This window comes from Serinus canaria, chromosome 5 (genome assembly GCF_022539315.1).
Source record: "Serinus canaria isolate serCan28SL12 chromosome 5, serCan2020, whole genome shotgun sequence".
Classification (NCBI taxonomy): Eukaryota; Metazoa; Chordata; class Aves; order Passeriformes; family Fringillidae; genus Serinus; species Serinus canaria.
In genome coordinates this window covers 40,529,455-40,544,073 of record NC_066319.1, presented here as the reverse complement: position 1 = coordinate 40,544,073, position 14,619 = coordinate 40,529,455, and the positions used below count along the sequence as shown (strand labels likewise).

At 45.3% G+C, this 14,619-nt stretch overlaps 1 protein-coding gene and 1 non-coding gene across 2 annotated transcripts; one reads left to right on the top strand and one right to left on the bottom strand.

The window, feature by feature from the left end:
• Nucleotides 1-2,620: 2,620 nt before the first annotated feature.
• On the bottom strand, nucleotides 2,621-6,584 carry LOC115485488 (uncharacterized). Its single transcript, XR_007777827.1, has 3 exons — nucleotides 6,473-6,584; nucleotides 6,035-6,133; nucleotides 2,621-4,091 (listed from the first exon to the last, which is right to left on the bottom strand). It is a non-coding gene; the product is annotated as an uncharacterized LOC115485488 (transcript).
• Nucleotides 6,585-6,596: 12 nt separating this feature from the next.
• TMED8 (transmembrane p24 trafficking protein family member 8) lies at nucleotides 6,597-13,637 on the top strand. Its single transcript, XM_018907991.3, has 6 exons — nucleotides 6,597-6,817; nucleotides 7,868-7,946; nucleotides 10,228-10,357; nucleotides 11,237-11,375; nucleotides 11,641-11,940; nucleotides 13,053-13,637. The coding sequence occupies exons 1-6, from the start codon at nucleotides 6,619-6,621 to the stop codon at nucleotides 13,268-13,270; spliced, it is 1,065 nt and encodes a 354-aa protein (XP_018763536.2). The 5' UTR covers nucleotides 6,597-6,618; the 3' UTR covers nucleotides 13,271-13,637.
• Nucleotides 13,638-14,619: the final 982 nt, after the last annotated feature.

The following is a 14,619-nucleotide window of genomic DNA, read 5'->3' as shown; positions in this document are numbered from 1 at the left end:
TTTAATGTTCTGAAAAGCACAGTGCATGTCACCATGGAGTGACATTGCTTGCAGCAGTACCTTTTTTAACACCTTCAGTGCCATCAGCACAGATGAATTAATTTTAGAGTTTGTAGGAGAGTTTGCTGCCACAGAGGGTCACACAAACATGAGCGTAGATTTGGATTCCAGCCTCCCTGCTGCACTATGAACTGTCTTTTTTTTTTTCTGTTGGCATTTGTTGTTTTTTTTTTCCTTACGGAATCATTTGGGTTGGAAGGGACCTCTTGATCATCTAGTCCACTCGTGCTTTAGCAGGATCACCTGGAACAGGCAGACCAGGACCATGGCTATGTTTTCAGTATCATCACAGCTGGAAATAACTCAGCTTCTCTGGGAAACCTGTTCTGAATTTAGCAACACTCACAGTAAAAGGTGGGTTTGTGTCTTCAGATGGACCAGCACATTTCAGTTTGTTTCCAGTGCCCCTTGTCATCACTGGGCACCACTGAAGAGAATCTGGGTCCCTTTCTTCACTCCCTGTCATTGCATACTTGGACAAATTGATAAGACTGCTCTTGATCCAGGGCCATTTTAGGTGAGGGATGCTAAAATTAATAGTAACTAGTGTAATACAGCTTGTATTTTATGTAGCTCATACTAACTGAATAAACAGATGTTGTCTGCAGGCTGCATATAAAGTCATATAACCCCATAAACTCTTAGATAAAACAAATAGGGAGAATGATGCTCCAGGGAGATGTTTGGAATAAAATCCTCTTTCTAATAATCTCAGGGAAGAGACAAAAGAGAACCCTCTTAAATAGCTTTTTACAGGTCTTGAAAACTAGCCAGATCCCAAGGCTCAGCTGTTTCAGCTAAAGACTTTAAATCAGCCTGCAAGGACTGAGCCAAGCAGCTGAGTTCTTTGCATATTGATTCCTTTGTGTCACTCTGCTGCTGCCCCTTGCTATGTAAGAACAGTGATGGGCAGCCACCAAAGTCCGTCTGTGCAGGGACTTTCACCATACAGTTTCACTACAGGATTTACTGCAGGACTCAAACCTGCAATTTCTGGGTTTTACCACTGGATGGAACTCGAACCCATTGTTTCTACACAAGGGGACCCAAAACATCGGAACAACCACGCTGTAATTAGTGCATTGCTGAGTGCGCTTGAAGCACCCCTGATGCTCACCGTGCCATCATGGCAGAATGGTTGTACGACTTTATATGTAGCCTGTCAAGGACCACTCCTTACTCAATTAGTATGAGCTACATAAAATACAAGCTATATTAGACTTGTTACTATTAATTTTAAAATCCCTTACCTAAAATGGTCCTAGATCAGAGGTTTCAAGCCAAACAGATCTGGTTGTCAGTGTGATTCCTCCCAGCAGTGTGAGATGAGAGTATCTCTTCACATCTGTTTGCACACTGGTAATTGATACTTGATTTTTGTTCATCCTGCAAGGAAAATAAAATTCCATTAATAGATGGTGGTCATTTTTTTATACAGGCCTGAACAGCATCATGTGGCAGAATCTGCCTAACCAGAAGGCACTGAAACTAAGCTATGACCTCAGCTTTCTTGAATGCTGCCTCATCTGTGCAGAGCAAAAACCCTCCTGCCCAGCTTTGTGTGTGAGAGTTTTGTCAGCAAAGATTTTGCCTCTTCAATTACTCAAGAGGAGAAAGACAGTTGAATGCTGAGGTACTTCTTGTCACTGCTTTGCAACTTGCCTCGTCTCACATAAAGCATGGGCTGCCTTGTTGGGTTGGAAGGTGCTGGATTCAGTGTTGTCCTTAGGACCACACCTCTGCCCCAGGAATTGCCTTAGGTGATGTATTAGCAACAGAAGACCTGGACTGAGTTGTTTTGTCCCTAGATCCTACTTATCAGGGTTGTCTGAAGCAACTGATCAAGACTAGGGCATTGGATTAAAAAAAAAAAAATTCCTATGGTAATATCTAGAGAGGACAGTTCTTGGGGGTAATGATCTTATGACAGTTCATGAACTGGGCTACTGAGGATGTTAAGACGGGAAGGCTGCTTGAGGGAAAGGATTCCTGCTTTTGCAGGACTATTATAGAGCCATTCTGCAACATTTTATATTCAAGTCTCTGAGTCTGATGGTTTCTCAAAGACCCAAGAAGGAGTCTTGTAGTCAGACACTGAAGAAAACCACTGTTTACTACATTATTAGCAAGCTGCTTTGGACAGTTGTTGCCAATAAATATTTCCACTTGTTTTCCCTTCCCAGAACCTTTCCCTGGTTTGACCTGATAGCAGTGTCACTGAGAAAGTCTCTTTAGCCAGCTGCTAGAAGAGAGAGAGCTTGTCTGGTGCCATCTGATGCCTGGTGCTCTACTGTACTAGGCACCCTCTGGAGACTGTCCTACAAGGCAACGTGGGCTGCTCAGCACCAAGACATCTCTCACTTCAGTTGTAGTGGAGCCTAGCGTGATACCGGATGACAAGTCTCCATTATCCACAGCTGCTTCCAACAGTTTCTCAGAAATTCCAGAGGAAAATGCTGGGTATGATTCTAAATCTTCACAAACCTTAATGAAGCTCATGAGGAATGCTTTGCTGAGATCTCATACCAGCCCTTTCATGGGATTAAGCAGTGCAGGAACCATCACTGTTAACTCTCAGACTATATTCCAGCCAATAACCTTATGCACACATTTTCTTCTGTGAGTTCAGTCTTTACACTGCTCAGCAAACTCACTTATCCCTGGTTGCCTGAGTTTTGGGGTTTTTTTGGTCTGAATTTGCTTATTACATAGTTTTCTTATTCAGTTTCACTGAACTGCTTCAGTTCCACTGTGTTTCTATTGCAGCTTCAATACTGAATTGCAGAACTGAATTACAAAACCAAATTACAGTTATTTTGTAGTGGCTGCAGCTTTGGTGTAAAAAACTAAACAGGATCAGGCCCAGTCTTTTTTTATTATTATTTTTTTATTCCCCATGAGGGACCTTGAGAAAGCCATTGAATCCTGAGAACATACTAATGATTTAGTCAGGAGTGCTCTGTTGAGCCAGGCCTTCATCAGCACTTCTCCTTCCTTACTGGTGATAATGCACCCCACCCTCACCACCACAGACTATATGATATGTCCTTCAGGGGAAAAAGCAGGTAACTGGATACTCTGTCCAAAGCCACCCAGGACAAAGCAATTTTTATTCCCTAAATTTTCTAGTTCAGTATTCTTTTGTACTTTCTGCCACCATCTCTCATGTATTACAGTACTGCTTACCATGATAAAACACTGCCTGTCTGGTTTTGCCTCACAGGAAGTAATTTCTGTGGCCAAGGATTAGTTATGCATGTTGCACCTAGACCCTTGCTTAACTATGCTGAGAGCAGCTATCGCCACACCTGTACACCAGTTATTGTATGTGCCATTTATCTTACATCTGGGTTTCAAAGCAAGCCCAGTCTGCAGACACTGAAGCCTGGGAGAAATCTATTCACTTGAGCATCTGGGAAGTTCTTATCAATTACTTGTGCCTTAAATATGTCTATGATTGTTTTTCTGGTATTTTTAAATCAACTGTGAAGCAGAAGTGAAAGACAGACAATGGTACAGTCTGATCCACAACCTCCACTTCACTTAGTTCCTGCAAGCAAATGAAGTATTGTGGAAAAGAGACCATGTGGGAATGGGTTTGTTGTAATAAAATGCCTAAGAGTTGCAGTGGCAGTGCAGTGCAGAATTTTTTGTAATTGTGAAAAGGTGGAACTGTACCTCCTTGAACAATCTGCAAGGTAATAAGGGTGCAGTCTGCTGTGGCTGCTGGGCTTCTTACAAAGGCAAAAGTGTAGTATGAGTCTCTAATTCTGCCTCTGCATGTCCTGTGTTGCAGGGAGAGCATCCACTCCCACCATGGTCTGGGATCCTTGCCAAGAAGGAGCTGTAGTATAGGGCTCCAGTCCTGCTTTTTGGATAAACTGTGAGAAAGTGAGGGCATCTGCTTTCTCTCCTGTTGGTGCCTTTCTCTCTAGGAAGAGACCCATATTGTCTCTGTATGGGAGGGCAATGGACCTGCTGAAGAGAGGCTCCTCAATCCCCAGCAGCTCTCGCACGTGTCGTGAAATTTCCTGAAATACAAGATGAAACACCAGAAATTCTCATTTCTTTAACCAAGACAATAGGGCAACAGCTAAAACTATCCATTCCATGTCAGAGCAGCAGGAAAAAGAAGTGATATTCTGAATTTTGGTACAGTTTCATGCTTGAAATTGCAACATAAGGGGGATCTAAGTCCGTAAGCTCCATGTGATACTGTTAAAGCAGTGCATATCACCTCTCCAGATTTACTATGAGGGATGGCATCACATCTGGTCTCTTAGTGGCATAAATATAGCTCTGCTTTCATCCTTGCACTTCAAGGACAAACAAGTTATGGATAAATGAACTGCAGTCTCTTCTGCTTAATGAGAAGTCATTGCTGTTTGTTAAATTATAATGCAAATTACAATCTACGCAAAATTGTAAAAAATAATTGTGAAAAATCATATTGTTCATTTAGAAAATGATGAGTGCCTGGTTGTCTGAGATGGCTGGACCTGGAACTGTGAGTGAACAGAGCCTTACCATTGTTTTTGAAGCAACTTCTGAGAATTTATCTAATTTGATTGAAGCTTCAAAATACAATTTGCAAGGTTTTACTGATTTTTCACAGTATTTGCTCAAAACCCTCCCCCAACTTTAGCTTGACTCTGAATACTTTTTGTGATAACAAAAGAACACCAGACTCTTATCTTGAGTGCTTTTGATATTTAAAATACCAGTACAGTGGGATTAAAACCAGCAGTAATGTCCGTGCTGCATAGCTTCCACATAATGAGCTGTGTAGTTCCCTACCAAACTGCCATTTCCCCTAAACAGCAAACAGTTTCCATCTCATTGAGCTGATGCTATCACTCTTATTTCTATAGTAACTGTATCAGTTTGAACTGCTCACAGCCTTTTGTTTGTATTTCTTGTTGGGAAATTGCGGTTTTAACTTTTCACCTGCCCTAGCAGACACTTCCTGAAAGACCCAAAGGGCCCCATCCTGTAGAGCTCTACATGCTTGGATTCTGCAGAACAAAGTTCTTTAAAACACAAATAACTGGCAGCATGACTTTTGAGAGCATCTAGGTTCCACTGAAGTCTGTGAGATGTTCCCAATTTACCTGCAAGCTTGGGAAAACTCTACTGAGACAGTCTCACTTCCAAGCTTGTGGCAGGGTCCTGGCTGTCTATTGCTTATCTGGAGGAATTTCAGTTCCAGCAAGAGGAAGAATGGGTCACAGTTGATATGTCTCACCCATGGCCTAGTATTACTCAGCAGCTGAACTAACACCATACATCATCCCTATATCCCTATATCCCAATACAAGGGATAACAAAGCATATAAAATTCTTCCACTTTTGGAAAGCACAAATGTCTGTAGCCTCTATCTGCTTGTGCTGGAAATATTCATGAAGGTTTGATGTTTGAAAAACTTAAATTGATGCCTTTCTGTCAAAACAACAGGCAAAGTCATTGCACTAGTTAATGTTTTTGGTGGCATATTTAGTTTCAAACAAACCATTAAGATTGTGCATCGGACAGAACTGTGGTGAAATTGCATTTTGGTATTGTAGAATAAAATAAACAGTGTTGATACTCTAGCCACTGGAGCATAGAACTTCTTCTTTCTTCTTGGTTTGAACTTCTACCTGAGCCTTCTGGTGAAACCAACTTCAAATTGTGATGCAAAACAGATGATTTGGCTCTGTAAATGTGGTCCCTCTGTGGTTTCCACTAGGGAAGGGAAAGAGGGTAATGAAATTTAAGTAAATTTGTTGATTTTCTGAACTTTTAGGAAGCTTTGGAAGGCCAGACTGTAGCCCCGAAATTCAGCCTTAACTATCAGTGTTTGTTTAAGGAAATTTATAGGTTTGAAAGGAAAAAGACCAATTACATGTTCATAAAATGAGGAAGAGACAGAGCTCCTGTTTGTGTCCAGCAAAGCGTAAAAGAAGGAAATAAAATCGAGTGGCCCTTTTGCACCTGCATGTGGCCGAAGTCCGTGACGCCCATGGCGGGCAGGTTGGAGCAGTTCGCGTGGATGAGGCGGCGGCCGCTGATGCCGTTGGCCCTGAAGCATTCCTGGGGAGGGAAGCGGAGGGAGAGGCAGATCGCCCTCTGCCACTACCGACCCCTGCCGCTCTCACACGCACACTGAGTTCAGGCGGCGCCGAGGGCGGGGGTTTCCCGCCCGGGCCGGCAGCCCCGCACCTGGTACTGGGGGAAGCCGAGCTGCGCCACCCACTCAGCCACTTCCTCGGCGCTCCAGGTCAGGAAGGGGAAGACGGACCGTGGTCCCCCCGCGCCCTCGGGCTCAGGCTGCGGCCCTTCAGCCGCTCCAGGCCCAGCGGGACCCGGGCGCGGCTCCATCGGCTCCATCCCCGGCCGCCGCGGCAACGCGTCTTTCCGCGACCCTGTTACCTTGGCAACTATCGTTTCCTGCAGGTGCGCCCCCTTCTCCCTTCCGCCACTCCCTCCCTGCTGTCAGCCTGCCTCGCCGCCCGCGCCCCGCGGCTCTGCAGAACTAAACGCTGGTTGGCTGCGTTGTCGAGAGGGGAAGCTGAGGGATGAGCACCGCGGTGCCACCATCCCCCTGCGGCCCGGCTCACACGCACTCGCTCGGGTGTTTCCGGCCGCCCCGCTCCGGCCACGCTCGGGTATTTCCGGCCTCCCGCCGAGCCGTGCCCATGTCGGACGCGCTCGCCGCCACTGCCGGCTCCCGCTCCGAGCCCCCGGGCGGCGACACCGCGCCCCGGGGCCCCGCAGGTACGGGCTGGGCAGGGCAGGGGGCAGCCAGGCAGCGGGTGTTTAGCCGGGCTAACTAACACGGAGCCGACTCTCCCCCGTGTTACGGGGAGAGTTTCCTTTACGTGGTGGGTTTGCTCGTTTCTGCCGGAGAAGCCATGCAGGGTGGCAGCTCCCTGCGGTGGCAGTGCGGTCCCGCTGCGGACGGCGGCGGCCCGGGTGCCGCCCGCGGTGCCGGCTGTGCCGGGGCCGAGCGGAGAGGGGCGGGCTGCGGGCTCCGCGCCGCTCGCCTGCCGCTCGGGCACCCGGAGCTGCAGCAAGAGTTCCTCCCGGTGCAGCGGGAAGAGCGAGGATTGATGGAGGTTCGTGCTTTCCCCGGTGACAGAGGCCCCGTCTAGCCGGGAGCTGGACCGTGCCGTGGGCTGCATGCCCCCGGGCTGGAGCTGTCTCCTTCCCGCCCTGACTCTTGGGATGCCTCCGAGGGGCATCAGCCACCTGCAAAAGCTGGAACTTGTCCGTGCCCTGTTCACTGCCTCAGCTCGATCGGAGAGCAGGGCTGTGAAGCACGTACCGCACTCGTATGGGGACAGAGCTTTCCCTGAGTTCAGGAGACTCGGGGAAGAGCAGGAGCCATCTTTATAGACGGTCCTTTTAGCACTGATCTAGGAATTTCCATCTCATCAGTGCCCTTTGTGAACTGCTGCACGATTGCTTTTTCCAGGGCTTTGTCAGCTCAGCTTTACATGATGAAATTTGGCCTTGTTCTGTCCTTCTAAAGCTAGGATTAGTAGTTCCTGAATGAACCCTGCTTCTGAGAATGGCTTTACATCAAAAACATGCCAGGGTTTTCGTTCTCCCTTTCCTAGGGTTGAGGCCATTAAAAATCTTTGTTCCACAAGCTTCTAGATACAGCTCATAACACGAAAAACTGGTTGGCACAGGTCTTTGTTCCACAGCTGTGTGACCTTGTCAGTGTCTGAGTGCTGGCTGCAGGTTTTTTTTTTCCTGTTAGTGTATTATAAACACCAAGGTTTATTTCACCTTCTCTTGCTATATTCTCTTTGTTGCTAGAAAATGAAGACTCAGCCCAAAAGACAGAGCCTGCAGATCAGCTAGCTCATTCTTTGGAGTCCAGTACTTCACAGAGCGGGTAGGAAAACCTTTTTGTGTGTTGTGGCCCACATGCATGACAGTCTGTTTCACTCCTGTGACCTCTTCTATATGGCAGTTTGTTCTGTGCAGGTAAAAAGAGGGGGCTGGAGACTGAATTGTCTGCTTTGGGACAGTATATACCAGAATCAGTATGGGAGGGCCTGTTCTTACAGGCTTTAAGGCTGTTTTAAAGCTTGTGAAATGTAGTTCATGGCTCAGCTATTCAAATCAAAGAGTCATTCAACCTGAAAGGAACCTCATATAATCTATTATAAGAGCTAGTACATTTTCAGGGGAATATTTTCTGTATCCTGTCTGGAGGATAATTTAATAATTGAGCATGCCTGCTGTCTGTAAATCTGGTGGAAGCTGCACAAGAAAATACCTTTTACTATTTTATTGACAACATTTTGCCTTTTTTCTTTGTTTGTTTTCTGTGTCTCTCCATTAATCCTGCTGATCAACCCTGTTATCAGATGTTTGGCTTGTTGGTACCGGCTGGGCATGTGGTGTTTGTGGCCAAGTAATTTAATTGGCTACAAGCATTAATACTATGCAGTGCAGTTTCATTTGCCATGATACATTTGTTGCCCAGGATACAATTTCAGAAATGTGTGAGTTAATTACAGTAGGTAAACCACAGCTTCATCAAAAAAATGCAAAAATCCAGGAAAAAAAGAACCCACACCAAACTACTCTTCTTACCAAAACAGCAGTTTGATGCTGCTGACGTCTCAATCAGACTTCCTGACGATAAATGAGTTCTTCCATCTTTTTATTATATCCTCTAATTTTCTTTAAAGAGATTAATACAGATAGTGAGCAAAATAACCAAAGCAGAAGATAGATACTTGTGGACATTACCTGTTAAATTTGTCTTAATTTAGATCTTCCTTGAAAGGGATGGAGATGGTCCAAAAGGTTTGTGTGAGAAGGAATCAGCTGAACTGTGTCTTTGTAAGTCTGCCTGTAAAGCTTGTGTAGCTCTTCCTAATCTTTCAGTGAGACTCTTAGGTATAAGTGATATGTATCTAGAGGAAAAAAATCCCAACCTGTTAGCTCCTGTGTTGATGGAGAGCTTTTTGAGCAGATGTGTGCACCTATGGTAGCAAATGACCAAATAGCCCATCTAGGTGCGTTCATGCAACAGCTAAACTGAAATGCAAATAGGCTGGAAAGCCATAGCATAGGAGTACAAGAATTCTTCCTTTAAAAAATTGTTCCCACCGAGTTTCCTTCTTATCTCATCCATCTGCTGCCATTTTGTGAACCTGCTATTCATCTCATTTGAGTTGTTCTTACAGACATTCTGGTCTATCATGCCAATTCTAGGAAAGGAAATCACACTGTTGAGAGAATATAAGTAAAAAATGGCTTTGTTTCTGGATAAATTCTGTAGTGCCATAGGAGTAACAATTTGAAAACAAAAGCCACATTTGCCCTGTTTAAGTCTTCTCTGTGGATGCAGAATGTGTCAGGACACTCTTTTGGCATCTGAGTTCATTTGGGATTATAAGTCTACCTATAGACAACATGCAGCAATTTTAAAGATATGATTTAGAAGAAAACCCTCAACAGAGAATAAATGCCAGAGATGTTTCCTTTCTTGCCCTTTCTTTTCCTGCTATGTACCATTCTTACTGTTTTAGCATGTCCATTTCCTTTTGTTACAGTGCAGTACTCAGACCTCTTTGCTTAAGTTATTGTGCTGCCCATTGTATGTCTTACTGCTTGCTTCTCTGTGGGGTGTATTTGGATATGGCAGAGAGACACTTGGGTGCTCCCTGTATCTGTTGGAATTGCTAGTAGGAAAGGCATAACAGGCCACTTAAATAGATGGCATTCTCAGGATGGCTGTCAAAATTGTTCTGAATTCTTTCACCGATTCAGTTGACCTCTGAGGCAGTATGCAGATGCCATGCAGTAGCTGGCATAAAAGTTGTCCTTTCTTGGGCAGAAAAGTTGCTACTGATGCCTGTCCTTAGTATAGTGTTGGTGAGCCAGCATGCTGTGGGGTGAGTGCAATGAATTTCTGCCATCTAAAGGATGGTAAATATGGAGTATCCCATGAAAGTTGCTCCCTCTGGCTCACATGGAAAGTAATCATGCAGACATGGCAGGATTGGGGTGGGCAGGGGTTCTTTGTCCAGCTGGCAGGTCCTGACCGCAGAAGCTTGTTCCTTCAGCTCATTTGAAATTTGAGCTCCAGAGCAGTGATTCCTCTGCTGGCTGTGCCCTGGGTGCAGGTGCTGAATTGTACTGCTCTCTTCCTCCAAAAGGTCACAGGCTGGGGCGCACCTGAGTGCCGACACCACAGAGCGTTCGAAGGAAGAAATTGGCTCTCTGGGGGACCAGAATGTGGCTGTACTAGAAGAGAAGCTGCCTGACCAAATCCAGTCTCTCAGAAAGGTAGATGGATGTTTCTTGTGTCTGAGAATGAAGACTGAAGCGCACCAACAGTTCTCCCACTCTACTACTATGCTTGCCTCTGTGGGACTGAGGTTCTAAGGGTTAAGATAAAAGTAGTATTAACATAGATTCACTTACATTTTTTCCTGTACATTAGTGGGAGATAAAAATCCCTCTTGTGTCTTCAGCTAGTCCTTGCTTCCTTGCTCACGGAGGCTTCAAGGTAATTGTCACCTTCTGCTCTTATCTGGTGCTTCTGGAAATTCCATTCTTGTGGATTTATGGAAGAGGGAACTGAAATCCTTTGTTTCTTATTGTGAGCAGCAAATTTGTTTGTCCTACAGATAGAGTCAGGGAAACCTGTACAAGTGACACCGAGTTCAGGACCTGCAAGTCTGCATATATGAGAAGAGAGAGAACCAGTTGGGTTTCTATCTAGGATGCAGCAATGGCAGTCTGTTTGTGGCTGTAGTCTAGATGCACACAGAGCTGTAAGGCTCTCCCTAGAGAGATTGGTTGTTGCAAATTTTTTTTCCAAGAATGGTTGGCTAAATCTATAAGGCTGCTGCTTTGTTGAGGGGTGACAACTCTGATGCAAGTGCAAAAATGTGCCTGCCCAGTACTCCCTGGGAGACCAAGGGAAGTGAAATTTGTGCCACTGATGCAGCATTTGACTTCAAAGTTCATGACTTTGGTACAGTGGGGGAAAAAAATGCCAGGAGGTGTCTCAGAGCTAGCCTACACTAATAATAGAAGCTTCTGTAGGTCTGACTTAGTTTCATAAAGATGCCTGAGTTACTAATGAGTCGCTTCAAATCTAGGCAGAGACTTTTTAACAGGGTGGTCTTTGTGACAGTGTTTCTTATGTACTTTGTGCAGGAAGCTGTTCGATTAACCAGCTACCATGTACCTCAGGGAGTAGGGGATATAGTCATGATTCAGTCAGATCACACTGGTGCTGTGGATATCCTTTCAGCTGAGCTGGAGACTGCAGACCTCCTTGGGGAGCAGAGAAAAGGTGAGTCCTGAAGGCAGAACTTTTGTTTGGGTAATTTTTTAAGTGCCTGCCCTGACTAGAAGAGCAGAGGCTGTCCTGGGGATACTTCTAATTCCTGCTGGAAATTTGGGCTCCTGGCTAGTGAGTGGAAAAACTTCACATCTGGGGCTTTTGGGAGCAGGCTCCAGAATGCAGGTGCCTTACCAGAAATAGCTTCAGGTTTTCAGGTAATAGTTTGTCAATAGTGAAAAGTGATGTAAACCTGTGAACTTCTCCCTTGTCTCAGCTCAGCCCCCACCTCTGGCTGCACCCACCATGTGGACCACTGAGAAGATGAAGGAATTCAAAGCCAAGATGGGAAAGGAGAAGAATGGCCGGATGGTGGTGAAGCGAGGCGAGGTGGTGACAGTCCGTGTGCCAACCCATCCTGATGGGAAATGCATTTGCTGGGAGTTTGCTACGGATGACTACGACATTGGGTTTGGAATCTATTTTGACTGGACCACAGTTACTAGCACTGCCATTACTGTTCAGGTCAGTGAATCCAGTGATGAGGAGGATGAAGAGGAAGACGAGGAACTTGAAGGTTAGATCTTATAAAGGTTAATTTGTGTTGCTTGTTGCCATGCTGCTGAGCGCATCTGTGAGATGCTGCAATTTCCATCTACTTTGTTTAGTCAGCCTGTTTGCTATGTCTGCAGCCTACTAGGTTTTTGGTTAGAGTGATAAGAAAGCATTTGGCCCTTCCTGCTTCAGCATATGTCAATGACTGTCCTCTCCAAGAGCATTCTTAAAATTGAACACATGGAAAAGTAAAATCAGAATTCACTCAGTCAACTTCTAGATGATAAAAAGGTTAAAGTCTGAAATTTTAACCTGACTGTTTTTGTTAGATTCTCAGACTGAGAAATTTCTGGTGGTGAGTGGAGGCAAGAAGATGTTGTTTTGGGGTGTTGATTTTTTTAAGGTTTTTGTTTGTTTGGGTTTTTTGTTTATTTGGTTTTTTGTTTTGGTTTTTGCTGTTTTTTTGGGGGTTGGTGTTTTTTGTGGTTGTTGTTTGTTTGTTTGGGGTTTGGGATTTCTTGTTTCTTGGTGTTTTCTTTTTTTCCCATTACATCAGTAGCTCCTTCTGACTGTATTTGAAATGTTTGCTACCTGTGTCACTGTACTTGGGAAACACAAAGTAATGTTGCCTGTTCTGTGGCTTGAGGGATGTGTGACCAGTGTAGCTGGGAGGTTCGTGTCTGAATTTTGCAGGCCCTGTAATCAGGGGTAGGTTCCTTTATGAGGAATCCTTTTGGAGAAGTGACCTGAGGACATAGATACCATGAGGTAACAGCTAAGAGCTTTCCTGCCTCTCTTTGCTTCAAGTCTATATCACAGGACTGCTGTTGCGTGTATGAAAGCAGTGAGGTGTCTAAGCTAAAAATGAGAGGAGACTGGGCTGGTGGGCTAGTAAATATTGTCCCATCAGTATTCCCAAGAGAACTGGTTCCTGGTATGACCTTTGTTATGATAAAGAAGGCTGGACTTTGTGGGAATTATTTGCAGAAAGGTCAGAGGAGATGCTCTGGTTAATGCTATCCCTGTTAGCCTTCCATATAGCTGCATGTCTCTGTTGTATTCTGGTCTTGTTGGTCTTTTTCTGGATCATGAGGTGGTTCTGCCCTACTTACTTGTCTCCTCTCTCCCACTCAGGACTGTCCCCTGTGGGTGATGTGGAACGGGGTTCCAAAAGCTATCTGCGGAACCGCTATGGAGAGGTCATGCCTGTGTACCGCAGGAACAGCCATCGGGAGGTACAGGCAGGCAGCCACGAGTACCCGGGCGAGGGCATCTACCTGCTGAAGTTTGATAACTCCTACTCTCTGCTCCGCAATAAGACTCTGTTCTTTCACGTCTACTACACTAGCTGAAGAAGAGGGAAGGGGCAAGGATGGCAGGCAGGTGATGGTGAGTGTAGCAGGCTGCCACCCAGCCCTGGTACTGCCTGACGGGCCCTGCTGCGCGACAGAACCACGGTGCAATTCTGCCAGCTCTCCTTTGGACACGAACTGGTTTCTCCCCACAGCCTTCTTCCCCACTGTCTCAGGGGAGAAAGGTAGTTGTGACTGCCTGGTTGTTCCCAGGCAGCTGCTCTTTCTCTAAACTTTGGGAGGTCTGCTCCATGCAGGCATTGGGCTGGGCCTTCAAGTCGCAGCTGGCAATTGCCCAGAACTCACGTTCAGATGGTTGTGGTTCTGATCTGTTGTGCTGGTACAAAATGAAGTGAAAATAATGTTACTGTTTTGTGAATAATTTTTCCAACTCTCCTGCTGCATCTGCATCACTAGAGGGCAGCTGTTAGCTTCAGTGAGCCAGAAGCACAGCTGGCTTGTCACTTAGCCAGGGTTACCCCATCACCTAACATAGCTAGTCACTAGCAGTCAGTGCTTCCTTCACTCACGCGACTGGCTGGGAGTGCAGCTGGCCAGCAGCAGCCCATGCTGCAGTGGCTTGGCTGTGCTACAACGGGTGGGCCCCAAATAGCAGTCACAGCTCATGTTAGAATGGGGTGGGAGCAGGGTGCACACCTCATAATCCATAGGAAGGCTTTTCTACAGATTAAGAATTGAATGTTACATCTGTTGATTGTAGGCATATGTAGATGATTAAAACCTCAGCGATTACCAGAAGTTTTTTCTGGAATCCAGGTGTGAAGCAGAGGGCATTACTTACTGCCATGCTGAATAAATACAAAATGGTTGGAATACAACCAGTAAATATACAGGAAATGTTTCTTAGTAGCAGGATGTTGGTTCACCATATGTAGCAAGGAAAAAGGCTCTCAGAGAAATGCAGTTTATCAGCTGCTATTGCTGTTGCAAAAGTGTTGTTAGGAAGTTCCTTGGCATGTTTTGGTGACTAGTGATGGTATTAGTTATCACCTGCTTAAGTAGTGGCTGAATTGAAAAAGGAGAAGTTAATCTGTCAGAGATGAATTTTGAAACATGTTTATTTGTAACTGTTGTTTATTTTAATACTTTTAACTTGAAATCGTTCTCTTTTCTAAGAATACTGCTGTATTTATATTTTGATACCTCTTTGCAGAGACACAAAATTACTTTCCACAGTGGTACTAGAAAAGTTCTGAGTTTTATTTTTAAATTGTCCAGGTAAAGCACCTCTGCTTGGTCCATTCCTTCTATTGAGAGGAAACGATGGACAGAATTATTTGGGGTAGTTAAAGCCAAAGATTTTGCCCTCGTAGGAGGGCTGCCTATTT